This window comes from Oreochromis niloticus, linkage group LG5 (genome assembly GCF_001858045.2).
Source record: "Oreochromis niloticus isolate F11D_XX linkage group LG5, O_niloticus_UMD_NMBU, whole genome shotgun sequence".
Classification (NCBI taxonomy): Eukaryota; Metazoa; Chordata; class Actinopteri; order Cichliformes; family Cichlidae; genus Oreochromis; species Oreochromis niloticus.
Genome location: NC_031970.2, coordinates 7,471,407 through 7,490,826, shown reverse-complemented (window position 1 = coordinate 7,490,826; position 19,420 = coordinate 7,471,407). Strand labels below are relative to the sequence as shown.

At 36.3% G+C, this 19,420-nt stretch overlaps 1 protein-coding gene across 2 annotated transcripts in view; it reads right to left on the bottom strand.

Annotated features, from left to right (window-relative positions):
- cdh22 (cadherin 22) overlaps positions 1-19,420 on the bottom strand; it is a 157,937-nt gene that overhangs the window by 21,275 nt on the left and 117,242 nt on the right. For both annotated transcript variants that reach the window (XM_003456111.5, XM_019359326.2), the window contains 6 exons: positions 18,377-18,496; positions 14,964-15,131; positions 13,140-13,321; positions 12,409-12,665; positions 10,141-10,277; positions 3,273-3,394 (listed from right to left, as the gene is read on the bottom strand). In XM_003456111.5, coding sequence (XP_003456159.1) covers positions 3,273-3,394; positions 10,141-10,277; positions 12,409-12,665; positions 13,140-13,321; positions 14,964-15,131; positions 18,377-18,496 — 986 coding nt within the window. The remainder of the gene's footprint in view (positions 1-3,272; positions 3,395-10,140; positions 10,278-12,408; positions 12,666-13,139; positions 13,322-14,963; positions 15,132-18,376; positions 18,497-19,420) is intronic.

The following is a 19,420-nucleotide window of genomic DNA, read 5'->3' as shown; positions in this document are numbered from 1 at the left end:
AATTTTCTCTCATTCAAGTATTTACAAAATACCAAAAAATACAAGTACAAAAATACCTCTCAGTTTTTCTACATTCATTGAGGCTGTTGTATCTGTAATGACAATTGAAAGACTATACTAGTAAAGTCCAAAACCTTAACATGTAGACATCCTGTAAATAAACATCTAAGTAATTTAATGACACTTTGCAAAGCCATCCAGCGGCTGAATTGGACACATTAACAGGTTGGTTGTGGATCAACTGTCTGTGTCTCCTTGACACTTCTGATCTAAAATGTGAAATGCCTGCACCCAACTTAATAATAAAAAACAATAACAAATAAACAAATTTAAAAAGCACTCATCCTTTAAATTTGAACTCGTATCATAAAACATCCAAAAATAAAATTGTTTTTAGACCACTCGCTCTGTGTTTTAATATGTAGGGACTCACATCGTCTAGAGGAAACAATTTTTCTATTATCCATGGAAATTACAAAGGGGGTCAAATTGTTTCCTGCATGTCTCCCATTGGTTACCCTTGAGCATGAATGTGAGGCTGAAAATGCTTTAAACAATTAATTTCAATCCTTACAGCCTACTCAGACAGAACTTCCCATAACAATATTTAAAGAGACTCTGTAGAGAAAATACAAAAAATGAACATGGAAGAAAAGGAACAGATGTTCCTGCCATTTGCCAACCTCACAGGATGATAGTAAAAATAAATAAATAAAATAAAATAAGAGATGGATGGATAGACAGCACAGACTTGTGCATGTACTAAGTTTGTAATTACAATGTGAAATATTTCACTGCCTTTCTCTCTAATGAGAACATTAAAAAACCTTTTCTTTTACAATGCTGGGAGCCAGCAATGATCTTTTTAGCTGGAAGACTAATCATCTCTATGTGATTAGGAGCTGAAGGTTAATGTGGGCTCTCACAGATGGGAGACGGAGTGAGGTGGGAGTGAGGGAGATCAGACCAGACAACGTTCTAGAAAGGCACAGACTGGTGGTACTGCAGAGGCACAGGGGGACTATAAGTGGTTAAGAGTCTGTGGATCAAGGGGAGGAGAGGCCTGAGCCTCATTACACATGTAAATGCAGCTTCCAGCATGGAGGCCCCACTTTAAAGCCTTGCTGTTTTAATTATTCCTTTGCTCTGCACACGATAATTGGCTCTAACTCAGCTCGGGGCCTGTTGGCTATGTAAGGTGAATATAACACCCTAATGACTTTGTCCATTTTTAATGGTGATCAGTGGAAAAACCTGGCCTTCTATTGGATTGGAAATAGCCACATCAGTGCCTTTGTCTTGATTTTCGCACAGACTCCCACTGTTTGATTGTTGGGTATTAATGTTTTATCGCAGGGCTTATATGTTTTCCATTTAGAAAATTAATAAATAAATGAATGGGTGAACTGACTGACATTCTTTGAATTAAATTTTATTTAAACGGTGCACTATTTGGAGTTTTAGCCCTGATTGGATTATAAGATGCTATTAAATCAAATATCAGAAACCACTTTCTTTCCCACAGTGAAACAACTTTCAACAGACAGATCACGTCTTAATTAAATAAGAAGAAAAGAAACACCTGAAAAAGGCATAACTGAAGCATATCAGAATTATGGGCAAACATCATAACTAGAATTACAATTCTATCTAGGTTTTGTCATGAAAGAAAGAAGTCTCTCTCATGAAGAGCCTGTTAAGTGACATTTTAAAGAAAAGACTTCTTGGCAGGCAGAACAATATGACATTGAATCAATCCAGTCAAATAAGTTTCTGGGATAGATATCCAGTATCAAAATCTGAAATTATTTTATAATAATGTTTTAATTTATAGCAAATAAATAAATAAATACTTTGGAAAGCAATTTACTTTCTGACACCAGGACTCGTGGGGGAATTTGTGTCTTTGCCCTAGAGCTGAGTTTAAAGTTGCCTTTGGTGTTAAGTGTCAAACAGACCATAGCGTGGAGCTTTGCAAAAATATGGAAATAATCAGGCATAACAAGACAAGAAATAGAATAGATATGCTGGTTTGTAATCTAGGTACAAAAACATAATAATGCACACACACACACACACACACACACACACACACACAGAGCTAAGACCATGAGAGCTGTTCCACTGTCAAATCATCAAGTGCATGAGGGCAGTTTTTTTTAAACCATTTAATCACACTTTTGATAAGTCCAGGTTCTTCAGACTTTACCTCAGAGACTTACTCCCTGTTCGTCATATTGCCCACTGCACCACAGGGTTATCAGAAGAAAAGTGAAAGCAATAATACTAAGCAAAAACAAGACTAAACAAACAAATATGGAAGTCACTACCAAATGATACATTACATGGAATCAGAGGAATGCAAAAACCTTGTTCATTTATCAAACATTTGTTTGAATATTTGTGTAATGTTGCAATTTTGGTTACCATTTTTCATTCTATCTGCCGCTTCCAAAGATACTGTATACTCTTTATACATAATATTCAATATTTTGAATCATTACAATATATACAAAATGGATATTTCACATCCATGATCCTTTATGCTGCATGTGTCCCCTGACATCATTTATGATGTAAACTAAGCAAAAGTGTGAAATAGAAAAGCTTCTAATTTACAAATCTGCCTGAAAGCAAGCTGATATTTGTGACTAAGTAATTTAGTCTAAATCGAACAAAACCACAGAATTAAATATGCTGGTATCATAATCAAATCTTCATAAATGTTGAGTCAAACACTTCCTCTGCCTAAAAATACTTTGTCTTTGGTTACTTAGTGGAGTGAATGAGGACTAATAAGTAAACAGCCCCCCCCCAAAAAAAAAGTTTAAAAAAAAAAGAAAAACTGAAATCTCATGTACTTTTGGGTGTAACAACAGACCTAATTTCTCATTCAGTATTGTGGTCATTCATGTCAAAAATGACAGTCAAAAGTGCCTTAAGTAGGTTGTGTGCTGTTTTGCAGTAATATTGGTGTTTCAGATTAAAGAAACACAGATAATGTTACATTGTGGCATTTTTTTTCTATTTGGATGTTAATTAAATATGTATGTGCTGTGGCACAGTGTATTGGTACGGAGTTTTCAAAGGTCCTCACCTTTAACTTGTTATAGTGAAAACTACTTGACTAGCACTCTTTAGCTTCTTGCTCAACAAAGAGCAATAGTAATTTTTTTAAGGATTTTTTTTACATCAAAAATACAAAGATCACATTCCTGAGATCACAGTCTAAATGAAATTATTTGAGTCTGTGTTGTGTGAAGAAAACATACCTGACCTGGCTTGGCATCTTCGCATATTGAGGCTTCATATGGTGTGGCCAGTTCAGGTGGATTGTCATTCACATCAAGTATCCGAATGCTCACTGATGTTTGGGATGCCAGTGTGTGGTTATCTACAAAAGAATGATACAGAAAATAAAAGTTGTTTAATGACCTGTGGCAGATATGTGTTTGCATTATATTATTTCACTATAGTGTTTGGGGGAAGCCAACAACTGGCAGTGAAACGACAGGTTCTTAGACTGCTCAGACTGTGTGTGTCTTTTTTTTCACAGCCAGTTTTCTTTGCTTTATTTACCACATGGCAGAGATAAAGTAAAGTTTTAGTTTACCAGTATATTCATAACGGCCCAGGTTGCACACATGTAACTGAAACCTAAAATTCAGGCTTATGTGTAACTACAGGGAATATGTGTTGTGCCAAGATGCTACTAAACACATAGCAGTGTGTAGTATTCGGTGCTCCCTTGTGGATATTGACAGAGGACTGCAGCTGCTGCTAAAATCCTGCCAATGTGCTGATTTTTCCATAAGAGGCTGGTGTTGATTTCCAAGAATCCATAGACAAAACACTTAATGCACCCTTGTTAGCCTTTAGCAGACAAGACAAAGACACATTTCCCAGTAGGAACCAGAAAGTAGTTTAGTAGCTATGTGCTGAAGGGTTTTGTTAACTTAAAATACATCCACTAGCTGAAAAAACACTTTTGTATGCCAGTGAGTGACATAAAAATGGCACCAAAGATGCTATTTTTGTCTCTAGGTCCTCACTATCTGATAACGACTCCATGCTATGTAGCTGTTTAATAGCCTAAGTGAAAGAGGCACACCTCAGCAAATGAAAACTACATGCTTGTGACAAAATTGCAAATGTAGTACTATCATTTTCTTTCTTAAGCCAGTGTCAGCTAGATACATCCAGAAATATAACACCACAACGCACTCTCAAGACATTTTTCTTAATGGGCAAGAATATAAATGTGGGAGTTGAGAAGATTATATAATTAGTACAATCAAAACCCACTTCAAATTAGCTTGACTTCTCCTTGAATCTTAATTCCCATTCTTAATCATATGATAATGTCTGATGGAGTTTCCATTTTCTCATAAAACACTGTTTGCAGTACAGAAGGGAGCCTTAGGCCCCTCGTGTGCATGTGTGTGTGTGTATGAGAGCTTGAGTTAGTGGAAAAAAGAAAGAAAAAGAAAAGAAGAATGGTGTGTGTGTATGTGTGCGTGTTGGGAGAATGGGTGAGGCGGGGGGTGCCCGGTTGCTGCAAGTGTTAGTCTGGATATGGTAGGTTAATTGTAGTGCACACTTGATGAATAAATCAGTATACACAGCTGTCACCACCTAGTTTATGCATCTGAGTGGCACCCTACAGAAAATGTAACAACATGCAGCTACTGACAATTACCCAGTGGTTGAATATACACATAAATCTTAGCAGTTCCAAGTGTTCCACTGAATGAATTTAAATTGTTGTAATTATGTAAATCTGGAAGATAGTTAAGCACAATAAAGTGAACTCACTCATACAAATAAGTGCCTAGTAATTATTAATCCTTATACATAGTACGTAACAACCAAATTAACACAGTCAAGTAATCAAGATGAGAGCTTGCAGTTTTTTAATTGAATATTAGTGCTACTAACTATTTCTAATAGATACATGCGGTCAAAATACAGATGTTAGACTCTGTGTTTTTTTACTGCTCTAAATTTACTAAATCTAATTAATGTTACACTTTCTATAAAAAAAAAATGGTAGTTTTAGTGCAACCAGTGATAAATTATTTCGAAAACCAACATGGACCTGGAAACTGGACTGTAGTCTTTAAAAAGATGCCTACCTTCCTTCACATCCACGGTTTTATAGACTGTCATTATCTTCTCTTTTTTTAGGATGTGGTTTCATTGCAAGACATTAAGTCCTTAACACTGGCATGTCTGTAAATGTCTGTGCTTAAAATAAAAACTCTCCACCACTCTGTGGGAATTGGTTGTCCCACCACAACTTCACACACACTTTTTTCTTTATGTCTGTGAGCAACCAGATGATGGAAAATTCCAGAGCTTACAAACACAATTATTGGGCCACACTCCAAGTAAAAGAAAAATGACAAGACAGATTTACTAAAGACAGCAAAGCAAACTAATGGTCATCAGACTATAGCAGATAAATTCTCCTGCTCTCTCTCACCACATAGTTCTGTCTAACAGTTGCACAGCAGCTAATGAGAATGCTGGTCTCAACTAATAGCATAATCCTCACATCAATGCAGGGTTTTAATTGACTGCTTTTTGCCAGAGCAGCAAGAGCATAAATGCAAAAAGAGCTCCACCAGTCCTAGATATCTCTTTTTCCTCTTCTAATTTCATCTTCACATTATGCTGTTGTCCCTGCTGTGCCAGAATGAAAACCAGCAATCACCAGATGTTACACATTTTACATTTCAATTCCCAGAACTGAAAAGAGATGAAATAATGTGAGAAAGCGCCTACCACCACAGACTCTCTTCATGGGGACAAAAAAATAAATAAAAAATTAAAAAACAAAAAAGCGTATTCAGTGAGACAGGTTCATTCATGTGGACCAAGTGGTGCTGTTCTAAATCTGTCTTCAGCTAGTGTAGAAGAATAAAAAAGGATTTCAACAGATTATTGGCATGCTCTGCATCTGTGCTGCACATACCAGCTGTCGAGAATCTTACAGAAAGACTGTCTCTTAGGTGCTGAATTATACTGACATAACTTCAGGGAAGACAGATACAGTATGTGAGTGTTTGCTTGTCTCCTCACACATGTGGATGGCTGCATGTGTGTAGGTGTGTGTCAGGACTGTTATAATGCTCGAGACCAAATGGTTTATTGTCTATGCTGGAGGAGACAGGTTGGTTTAAAATGTCACTTTTGTCAGGAGAGATAAATAAGGATACAAATGTACTCAGGAGCGTGTGCTTTTCGTCTCATTTCTGAGCCAGAGGCCTGTCCATGTTGTCTGCAAAGATTTACAGTATTACAGTTTTTTTTCCTTTTTTCTTATTGCATTGCTCCAGTTTTACACTGACAACCCAGGCTATCAGAAATCTCTTCAGTGTATCTTGATTTTGTGTGACTGAGAATTGCTAGTTATGAACAATCTCTATTAAGCACAAAAATGCAATGGGTCCTGAACATTGTCAATTACTTAAAACTTGTTACATTTTATTGTGGATGCTTATTAACCTTTTACATCTTTTCAAGTAGAACATTTTGCTGGTTTTATATGCTTCTCCATTATTGTCCTGAAAGAACTGAAGAGGGAAAAGAAAAAAGCGAAAGTCTGTGGGAAAATGTTTTTTGTCTTGATCTATAAGCACTTTGCCGTTGAGCTTATGGGCTCCCGTCTATCTTTTAATAGAAGATTACCTGTTATATGAAAGTCCACGCTCACTGGCTAATGACATGTCAATCACAAGTCACTAGCCAATGAGTGTTTGAATTCACAGTCAGACCTGCTTCCTCATCACGTCCATTTTTTTGCAACCATGATAGCAATGGCACAACAGTTCCTCTCAAGGTTTCAAAGCAGGACATTAGAAACCAATGGATGACATCACAGTAGCTCAGTCCATCTTCCATGAGGTGGTGCGCTGTACCAAGCTTAGCACAATCCAAAACATCAGAACTTGCTTATTCGTGAATATTTAAAGCATCCTATTTGTCCTATTTATAGTTATATTCCTTATGGAATACTGTTGCAGGGTAATAATGTGATTAAATTTATTGTCAGTGCTGAAAGGTGTGAACACATTACATAGAAAGTTGACAATCCTTTCATACTTTGCTCTTTAGATTCATCTTACCTTCACATTTTCTAACTTTGACTAAAAAGAGATACTGATCTCTCTTCAGCATCTTCCAACAAACGTGTGATTCATTTGGATTTGCAGAGAATAATGTTCTAACACCATAAAAAATCAAAGAGTGTGTGTTTTGTTTGCCAGACAGCAAGTGAGAAAAGTTATGCTGTAGAAAATGTTTCTTCTCTGCAAGGGTGCAAGAGATAAAGACTTTCAGTTACTTCAGTATCTTTTTGCCCTCAGGGTGATGTTCTTTTTTCCCACCTACCTGTCTGGGGAAAAAAGCAGTTTTGCAAGGTGATATCATACTTGCTATCAGTTCTCGAAAATTATATGTCACTCTAACTTAACCTGATACGTTTCTGCGGAGAAGATTGTCAGGAAGTACGAGTACTGTGACTAGTGACAGTACATTAAATGTTGTTCCTGTACTCGGGAGGTTCTGCGTTTTCTGGAGGGGAGACAAGCAGTGCATAGATGAGAGGCTGTCTTTTTTTTTCCACTGATAGTGTCTGCAGGAGATGTTGCACCTTTTAATTGGGTGATTTTGAAGACATACTATGTGTGCATGTTTGTATTTGAAACTAAAACATCTTTACTCAGGCACATATGGAGTAATTGACATTTAGGTGTGTTTTTCAGTTTTGCAACAGAGGTTAATCCTGGGGCATTTACACCAAGCATTGTCAGGAAGCAGTTGTCACTTGTCCGATACTGATACACGGGCAGTACAACAGTTCAAAGGTCAGTAATGAACTGGGATAATTAAGGGTTGTGCCACAAAATTTCCAGTTTTAACAATGTCCTCAGACACACTGACCTTGTGGCTGTCTAGCTTTAATGAGCAGAAGGGCCTAAATAAAAAAAGTGAACAAAATCATTATGGAGAAAATGAAGTCCCCTCTTTAAATACTGTAGCTCGTAGCTTCACAAGTATATGCCTCTCACCCCCCCCCCCCCCCCCCCCCCACACACACACACACCCCCTCTATTTCCATCTCTCTTGTGGCCTTTCTGTGTCTACTTATTCTATCTCTTTCTGTCTGCTTTCTGTATGTCTACAGCTCTCAGGACTCCATGAGCTAACGGGTGATAAAGACACATTGTGGATGGGAATTTTGATGGCATTGACCACTGACTCTGTCTGTGTGGATTTTTCCACCAATGGCAATGAGAGAGGCTTTATCTTTCAAGTGCAGGCATGTGTTTATGTCTGATATTGAAAGGTGTACGGTTGCTTTAAATGTTCAATTAACATTAAAACGTGTTTATGAGATAATGCCAAGCACAAAGAGGCAGACCACAAAAGGCTCCAAATTGCTCTGGGAGGACTCAGAAAGGCTAATTTTGTCTTAATGTTTGTGGTGGATGAGACTGCTTACTATTCAGATTGGGCAGTATTGATTATTGGGGTAATCACAGTCTAGGGGAATATGATTGAGGAACAAATATGAAGACATTTTAAAATCAGCTTTGTTTATGGTATTGTTTTCTTCCGCTTCTATGTGCAGTGCTGGATACCAGTTAGATGCAGAATGCAATCTCCCCTGCTTTCACTGCAACCCCCAAATCACTTCATCTGTAAAAGATTGAAAAAGTGAGGAACACCAGGCCTCCTCCTTTTTCAAGTTTGCTCCTAATGGTATAGTAATAACTTCCCAGCTTCCTCAAGTTATTACATTCTTCATTTTCTTTGCTGTGACAAAAGAACCCAATGAGATGAAAAAAATGTAAGCTCTTCATTCATTTTCAGCAATGTATTCATCAACTCATCGACAAGCAAGAAAGCGATGACTATATTTTTCTCCTGGAAGAAAAACGAGAGTAGTCCATAGCTGCCTTTGATCTGCGACCAACAGTTTTTCTTGTTATGGTCAAAGAAAATAAACGATATATTCTGTCACTGTGATCAAATGTAAAAAAGTAGAAGAAAGTGTGTGTCAAAACAGTAAAGTCTAGAAAGAAATGATTGAAAATAGTATTATTCCCAAAGAGAAAGTCTTTAAAGCTTATGAGATCTATCACAAATTGTAAAATGTGTACAAATAAACCAAATCTTAAAAAGATGCCATAAAAGTTCTGCTGATATCACTGCTGTTTCCTAGGTTAAACCTTGAGTTATACTCATATTAAAAGACATAAAAGCCATTCAGTCACATACCAAAGAAGTAGTAATGAATGTGGCAGTATGTGTCACACAAATTATGGCCATTAACACACACACACACACACACAATTTCTGCCAAACAAAACTGAATTTTTTTTCCAAGTTTTTGCACAATATGGATGAAGGTGTCAACACAATTTTACTTCTGTTTGAGTGTACTCTTGCCATACACTCTTTTTACAAAGCTAAAAGCCACAACAGACAGCAGCTGAAAATGTGCCAAAATCTTTGGTGACTAATGATCACATTGGTTTGAGGTTGTCTGTCACCCCTCATAACCCCTGCTGGGAGTCAGCAAATGCTAGAAAGCCAATTTAACTTGTACAGTCTCCATCATTGGCAGACACTGGGTGTAAACAAAGCTAGCCGATCATTTTGCTTTTTTGTTTTCAAAATTAGGCTGTAAATTGCTCAAACGCATGTACATTTTGTTAATTTTAGTTAAAATGTCAGGCAAATTACATCTTTAATCTTTAAACACTACAATCCAGTTTCAGGACACAACTTTTTCTTTCTTTGTCTTTTGATAACTTGTTTGTAATCTGACTTCACTATTAGCTGATACTTTTCTAAAACTAATTTTTGCTTCATTAGAAAGCACACAGCTGCTTTCACAAGTTACTTTGAATTATTCAAACATTAGGTCTTCTGATGTCACATTTTAGGAAAAACAAGTCAAAATAAACCAGTAAAATAACTAATTTTGTTTCTGATTGAAACTATAGAGTGTTCTCATAAACTGTCAGAAAAGTTGGCAAACTAGAATATTTGATGATAAATGATATTACACTGGTATTAGGTTGTACAGAGTGTTAAACTCAGAGTTTGAAATGGCTAGCAATGTACCTGCTTCTACAGCCTTCACAGTGATATTGTGCCAGCCTGCAGTCTCTCTGTCCAAAATCTTTCCCAGCGTGATGGCACCAGAGTCAGGATCAATATGAAAGATCATCTCCTGGTCTGTAGTCCGATCGATGGAGAACCTATTACAACAAACAATAAAATTAGGATGTAAATGTTAAAGTCAATACAAAAATGGATAAATAATTACAATGAATGATTTATTTATTCATTTCATTTTTTAAGTAACTTAATTATGTTGTGTCTTTAAGATTGTCTTAAAGACTAAAAGAAGATATCTGTAGATAACATTCTGCAGTAGTTATACATGGTCATGACAAGAGTTGAAAAATTTTTTGAAAGCATTTACAGGAGACTTGCCACAAGCTCTGTGACCCTAATAGAGCTATGCCCCTTCACTATATTTGCTTATATATTGACTCGTTCTTTTCTTATGCAGAGAAAAAAAAATGCATTAAATTTTCATTGTGGACTCTAGAAAAAAACACAAATTCATCTTTCCTTCTTTGGGGTAAGGCTGCTCTCAACAGACTGGTGAGTCAACAAAAATCTGCTGAAATAAAATTTCGTTATTCTTAGTTCTTTTCTACACACACACACCATTCTTACTCAAGTCTACATAAACCATAATAGAGAATCAAGCACCTCCTGATAGCCTATTTGTCAAGGAAACCAGCCAGTAATACCTAGTAACATGGTTACATGTTACAGAAAGCATAGAAATTCATATAAGCAGGTTTTGATTTTTACATGTTTTGGAAAAAAACAAACAAACAATGATAAATATTAGCATGTTCTGTTTATATTTCACTCATGCCATGTAATGTCATTAAAAAACTAATTGTGATCATTCAATCTTAGAGCATTAACATATTTTTACCGTTTAAAAAGCTACGTTTTTAAAATACTGTGCTAACATGATATACTATCGCACAAAGAAACATAATACCTGCAGTATTATACAGTAGTATATGTAGGTGTCATCATGTGCATAGCTCTGTTAAATCTTAGTGTAACATCCCATTCAGGGCACATATTTGGCTGTATTACATTTACAACGGAGAGTCTCCCAGTGCAGTCTCTCCCACCATGACAATCAAACCTCCTTTGTTTGGAACACAATGCAACTGCAATTTACAACAATCCAATCACTCCTGCTTCCCACACAGTTTTGAATAGTATTGGCCGTTATTACTTAATATTGTAATTTGTCACTGTGTCACAAAATTTAGGTACTTTTCACACTTGTAAGTAGTTTCACACAAAACCACAGTGTGAATTTTATGGCTATGGTTTGTATACAGATATATGTTGTAGAATATATGTATGCATATAGTGCAGTGAAAGCATAAAGTACTATAAATTCCTTTTAAATTATACATAAGCACATGAACATAGCTGCTGTCCACTGCCAGCTGCCACTGGTTTTCAGCAAGTCAAAATAAATGTCTGTTCTACAAAACCTTTCTTGCCAATCAGCTCCACAGAGCGTGCATTTGATCATTTTCTGTGTTTAATTATACATAGTTGATAGAGGATATGCTATCAGAGGTCATGAGCTTGGTAACTCTATTCAGTAGGTAAATCCTCGCTAACATCTCCCATCTCCCTTTGTCTCAATAACTTACTCGCTTAGTGAAGACACATGCACAAAAACAAAACGTACTTTTATATGTTCATAGACACACATATAATTCTGACTGCCGGCTGCCAAGACATTGGTGAATGACAGTGCTGCCATTGTGTTTTACTTTATTACACCTGGAACTCTGAGCCTCATGCATTTTTAATCAAGATAATTTGCACAGGCCCTGCGTGTGTCGCCGTATACTCTGCCACTGAGACTATCTTAGACCTTATCTACATTCCCTTCTCACATTGCAATTGCTCCTCTGAGGATATATAAACCAAAGACCTTCAAACACAAGATTACTAGATTATATTGTTTTATCACACACGTTGATCTGAGAGAAAAATGGAGATGTTCTGTACACTGTCATCAATTGTTCACGTAACACTGCTGTTTGGATTTTCATCTTCAAGAGAAATTGTTAAGGAAATTCTCTTTAAGCCCACCAGCTACATGTGTATCACCTAGTGAACTACAGTTTTTCAAAAGTCATTTTTTCTTTGAAGAAATTTTTCAACTTCAAAAGTGTCTTCAGTGGTAAAAACGGTAGATGCAGAATGCTGTGATTAAGTGTGTTTTAGGTCTACAATAATATAGCATTACCTTTATTGATCTTGCCATACCTGACAGGTTTATTCTTCACATCTGGATCCCTTGCAGTAACGATTCCAACTAGTGCTCCTACTTTGGCGTCCTCCTGGACTTCCATGATAGTGCCATCGGCTGGGTAAAAGATAGGTGGCTCATCTATGTCCGACACGCTCACCAGGACAATGGTCTGGTCACGGAAAGAGCCCAGGTCCACAAAACGAGGGTCCACATGCTTATTAACCGCCTCCACAACAACATTGTGTGTCCGTTTGTTCTCAAAGTCCAGCGGCTAGCATGAAAAGCAGAAATACAAAGAAAGATTACAAAAGTACAGGTTTGCACAGACTGTTGATGTGCACAGATCCAGTGCTATTTCAGAACATGTCTTTAAAAGGCTTAGTGCATTCCAGAGCAGTAATATAGCCACAGCACAGGTTAACTGCTAAGTTATATTGTCACTTCATACTAACATATCACATTATCATGTTATTGAGATTCCTGTGAACTACAGTATTGTTGCTAACTGAATGTCTTCTTGTTAATTTTACCATTATGCACATGTTACAAAAGAATTCTTTCATTTATGAGACACACTTTTCCTATCTATTTCAAAGGAAAAAGTAAATGTAGCAAATGTGGGAAATATACTCACTTTTTCCTGACATAAAAGCATTTTCATTAATTTCTAATAGGGCTGTATTTAAAAGTTTGTTTGTATGAACAAATGTATCACAAGAAATGTATTCTTAGCATTTAACTCTACCTTCTTGATGGAGACAACAGCTTCCTGTGTCTCCATATCTGTAGTGACTTTGAAGAGCTCCCCTCCATCTGTGATCAGATAGCTCATGTCTGTGTTCTCTCCCATGTCTGCATCTGTGGCAATGATGCGTCCAACTGGTGTCCCGACAGCAGCCCCCTCTGACACGGAAAACTGGTACATTTCTGGTAAATAAAGTATGTGGCCCAAGGGTAGAAAATATAGAGGCAGTTAAACCAAGATCCAGATTTTTGGTGTACAAAACAACACAAAAGAAAGATGAGATCCAAAAGTAACACAGAAAAGAGAAAAACACTAGTGGAGGAAAGATAGGGGAAAGATAGATGGATAGCCATAGGTAGAAAAGGGTTGAGGGAAGGAAATCGCTGAAGAGATGGATAGGAAATAGACAGAGAAAAGTGGGAAGAGAAGGTAGATGAGATATCAATAAAGATAAAGTAAAGGGCTGTTAAAGAAGGGAAGAAATGGCTAACAGGGGTTAGAGTACCAATGAAAAGTTATAAAGGAAAGGATTGAAAAAGGTAGACTTCATGCAGTTATTAGTGAGCATTCACATACATTAACATTATTATTCTTACATTTCCTATGAAAGCATAGCGCTATATTAACAGTTCCACTAGCCCTAGCCCTCTATCTATTAGAATTCACCCTGGTGTTACATCATATCATTTGACCAATATCGTATAATCTGCAATTTAAACCATCTTTAAACCAACTACACTAAAAAACTTGTCGCCATACTCACATTGTCAACTGTAACTCTAAAGACTAGACCAAAATGAATGAGATCTACCAGAGATTACTGCAAAATACTGCAAGAATAAAATAAACAAAAAATAAATGAATAAGTTTTCACCAAAATATATGTGTCATATATCTCATATATTCATCATATCTCATCCTCCTTTGCACCTTATTTATGAAGCTGCATTCAGATTCTATTTCTTCACTATATTGTAGAGTCGAGGAACTTTAATCCTACAGGGTTTATCCCTCTGACTGGGTAAATATGATTTACTGAGATGGAAAAAAAAAGATTTATACAGGAATAAGAAAAAGGTGTGTGGAGACATATCGAATACAATCAAACAGACTGTCAGATGCTGCACCTGTAGCTTTTACAAAAGTAATACTGTTATGGGTTACAGCATTAGTTTAACTCCAAAGAAGCAGAATGAATAAAGAGCTAAAAAAAAGACAAGAAGGGAATGCACTACTTTATTCAGACATGCAATCATACGTCAGTTAGGACTGGGATTTAGCAGGATAATTTGTTGGAGAAACTTTAAAAGAGGTTAAAATAAGAGTTCACCAATTATTTGCACATTGGTATATTTATTTTAACATTCTTGACATTTTGGTTTGCTTTAAAGAAGACTATTATTTAACTGAATTAAGTGTGTTTTTGTGTTTAAGAAAGAGAATTTATTTTTAGCCACATTAAATTTTACTTTTTAAATATATTTTGTTGAGCACATTGATCATCAAAACCATTCAGCTGAAAAAGAACCCGCTGTCCATAGCATTACAATGTACAGTCTATCAATTTATAGAGCTAATTTTTTGAACCTTTGCTAACAACAGAACAATCTAACCTAAGGCAGGATGCAGGCCATCTATTCTACTGCATATTTTCAGTGGCTTTTAGGTTGTATACAATTTTCTTGTATACGTGTGTGTATGCTGTTGTAATTTGTGCCTTGGCTTTCATTTTCTTCACCCACATTGCCAGTCATTAGCTTCTCTCTATCTCTGTCTCATTATCTTTTTTTTTCTAAAGTGAGAGAATGCACAGGATACACTCACTCTGTGGAAAGCGTGGTGGGTTGTCATTAACGTCTGTGATCACTATGGTCACTGTGGTGGAGCCAGAGAGACCACCCATTTGTCCTGCCATGTCTGTTGCCTTGACGACCAACTCGTAACGATCCTGTGTCTCACGATCCAAATCTGCCACTGCTGTCATGATGATTCCTAATGATTGAGAGATAGAAGTGAGTTTAAGGGAGAGTGGCAGAGAGAGGAAGAGTAGTTAGCAAGTGACACCACTGGAAGCGTTGCATTAGTGGTTAGCTCTTGTGCATTAAACCAATTGTATTTCCTCTCCCAGTCTGAAGATCAACTTCTGATAAGTACTGCATTATGGAGGCAAAAGTGCAACGCGTTCCATTTCTCTTCTACCAACAGAATGGATGGGAGAGACCATGTTGTACTGGTGACTCTTCACATACACCATTTTATGGCTTAGCTGTATTAAGATGAATAATATATAGAGGGAGAATGAAGGCATGACACAGCTTCCCTGAACTGCATTGCAACTCTCCAGTTCAATTTGGGGATGGGGGTGGTTATGTCTGCATTCAGGTTTGAGATTTAGATTCCCTAAAAAGCTACTGAGGTACATAGAAAATGTGAAATATTGTAAATAAAGAGGTATGAAGCACAGACGGGGGGGGGGGGACAGTCTGACAGTTTCCAGTGCTTGGGTAACCATGTTTTGTAGCAGTAACAGCAGAAGTATTACATAAGTTAAAATTGCAAATTCTGGCTTACACCAGAAGATCAGAAAAACAACAAAGAAGTGATAAATATTTGTTTATAATTCATAACAAAAAAGCCTAACCAGTGTTTATTAAATGGCTATTTTAGACAACATTTAATAGTGACTGTGTGAATTTAATAATACGGTATGGTGTGAAAGACCCTGTTGAATGAACATATATATATATATATATATATATATATATATATATATATACATATATATATATATATATATATATGTGTGTGTATATGTATATATATACTGGGAGACAAAATATGTATATGTCTATTCTATATTTATATCCTAGTATATCTCTCACATATCCATACAAAACGAACACATGGTCTGTTTAAAATTATCTCATTACACTTAAAATAAGACAGAATCAGCTAAAGGGCAACATTTCAGTAAGCTAAAGGAACTTGTTTCAAGACAGTAAATCTTAAAACTAGAAAAAACTAGACAATTTTCACTTGTTTCATTGGCAGATTTTTTTACTTAATACAAGATATTTTAGCTTGAAATAAGTGAAAAAATCTGCCAATGGAACAAGTGAAAATTGTCTAGTTTTTTCTAGTTTTAAGAGTTACTGTCTTGAAACAAGTTCCTTTAGCTTACTGAAATGTTGCCCTTTAGCTGATTCTGTCTTATTTTAAGTGTAATGAGATAATTTTGACTAAGACAAATACTCTTGGTAAGATTTTGAGTTTTTGCAGTGTAGCCATATCAGTAGCTCTCTGCTTTACTCTGCAGCAGTAATATAATTGCACGTTACCCCTTGGGATTTTTCACATCAGAATCTATTGATATATTTCTCGGTGTTGGTGTGCTGTCTCACTCCCAAAGGTTTGCATTGTGTTAGGTATACAACTCACAGATTCCAGTCACATTTAGCCTTGGGGCCTGTTCTATGAGTAACCAAAATACAGTACATGCAGGAATAGAGTTAGGGCGGGAGACAGATGACATGCTCCTCTTTTATCCACCAAAGCCAGAGGGGATGCATCTAAATTAGGGCTGTCGAAAGTAAAGCCACAATCTCTAACAAGTATACAGCAGTGCTGCTCCAACTTCATGGTATAGAAACTATATATGCAGATAAATCTGCATGGTCTTTATTTATCAAAGATGTAAAAAAAGAACTCTATGCACTTCATACTCCAAAGCGTATCACCCCCCCCCTAAGATTAAACACTGTAACTGGATGACCGGAGTGTGTAGACCAACTGTGAAATGAAGCTTCAGTGATTCACTGCATTAGCATAATAAATAAATAACTAAATAAATAAATGAATGAATAATATAATCAACTCTCCCTCCACTTCATGGATTCTAAAAAAAGATGACTTATACCTGTCACCTCTTCATTCCTTCTGCCACTTTGTGGCTTTAAAAACTGATGATGCACACATAGTGCTGTTTTTACATTTTTACCACAGGTGCCATTGCACTCTACTTATTCACTTTGTTTACACTTTTGGCAGTTGCATTCATAGACAGCACCTGTGTTGCTTTTATTTCCTTTTTCTTTTGAGCCTTGAAAATAAAGAAGCCCCCTTTGAGAGAGTACAGATATAAACTTGAATGACATCTAGAAGCACAAAGGCATACTCGGGCACTGAGTATGTTGTGTTTAATTGATAGTTATGAACCATATGCATAATTAAGTAAAAACTGTTTTTTTTTTTCAGTATTGTTACAATTTAGTTAGCAGAAAATCTTAAATTATTTCATCATTTTCATAACTCATTGGGATTTATATTGCAGTTTTGGCTGATGTACCATTGCAAGTTTACTGTTGTTATTGATGCTTCTTGATAAAATTTAATAGCATAGAAAGATATAGAATTCTTAATGGATGAGAAAATTTAGATATTTATTTTTTATGATATAATGATCCACTGTGCTTGTAAAGGGGGAATTAAATAGTATGGTTTAAACATTTTAAAACAACTAAAAGGACAGTACTCGGATACTCAAAGAAACATCTTCAGGCAATTTCAGCATTGCCAAAGCAACAGAAAAAAAAAACAGTGACTTGTTATTGAGTTTGTTGTCAAGGTGAGTGAGAGTGATATTAATGAGGTAGATTTCACAGCTGTTTTGTCTCCTCTTTATTTTGACCTTCTTGACTTGCACCTATTAGGTTAGCCTGTCTGTCTACAAGATAGGGAGAGAGGTAGGTGGAATAGGGGTCATGAGGCAGAAGCTGGAATGAACCACCTAGTCTCCTGACTAGTCCCACCAAGGCAGAGCCATTTATCATCCAGGTGCCTGGGCTGACCAAATCAAATTGGTGGAGACCAAAAAAGGAATCATTAAAACCTTAGTGCTTTTCCCTGGAGAGGAAATCCCTCCCAACAGGCTTTTTCCTGCAGTCCTGAAAGATTGTGGGTTAGGCCATACTGTTTCTATAGGCTCTACATCAGTAACATTCTCTATCTTCTATCTTCTATCTTATCTATAGCTTATATATATATATATATATATGTGTGTGTGTGTGTGTGTGTGTGTGTGTGTGTGTGTGTGTGTGTGTGTGTGTGGTTTGACTACATATTTTAATTGATTTGGCCATTATGGTCTCTTCAGATTTCCTAAAATTTTGATGAAAGAAAATGGAGAAAGAAAAAAGGAAAAAATGAAGGTTAATTGAGTGTTGTATGTGTCCTCTTACCTTTGTTTTTATCAACAGTGAAAAACTTTTCTCCATCCAGTACACTGTACACCACTCTGGCACTGCTGCCATATGTTGGGTCATCAGCATCGGATGCAGTAACCTTCATGACAGACGTCCCTTTTGAAAATAAAAAGCAGTTAAAGGAGATAAATCAAACTTTTGAGGCTATACTATAATCCTAAAATGCAAATATGAGTCTGACTCAAGGATGTCAGTGTTTTTTTTATGAAACTGCTGCCGGTTCTGTCTTTGTGAGGACAAAATTAACAGACTGAAATGATAATTAATGTAAGGGGTTTGTTATTATTTTGGCCAGTATGTTGTAGAACCAGAGTAAAAAATACAAAATTTAGGACTGACAGACAAAGCAATCTGACAGTAATCTATGCTCTCAAAAGACAACACCAAACATTCATTAAAGAATGAGGAATAATATACTTTTTATTTCTCATTAGGAATATACATTCAGAGCTATGTCAGTATTCTTATAATCATCTTTGTATTCAGGTCTCAAACATGTCAACAGTACCACGAAATGTAACACAAGTATTTTCTAAAATTAAAAATAACAATGTAAGTAGGCTTGGTTTATGTGTGTGTGTGTGTGTGTGTGTGTGTTTGGGTGTCTTTTGATTAATCTATACCCTGAGTGTGCCTACTGGCAAACTCTTCTGAAAACTACACACCTTTAAGGGCTTTTTCTATTTGCATTTGTGCTACCAATATACATGCTAACTGATGAAATAGTCATGTGGAGCTTAGGACATACAACTGCAACTACAACAACAATATTGATGATATTGTAATCAGAGCTGTTTGTTTGGTTTTAATCTGGGGTTTAATGATGTTTTTTTCCAGAAATAATACTGGAGGTGGTGACTGACCCAAAGTGGGAGGAGGCAACTGCAATTTAATGTCTAAATTGCACTTTAATGATATTATACTATGTGTCGCACAGAAAGAGCAGTGGAGCAATTTCATTGTAGCTCTTCACACGCATAGTATCTGTTTTTTTGCAGTCTTGCAATCTTGTTTCAGCTT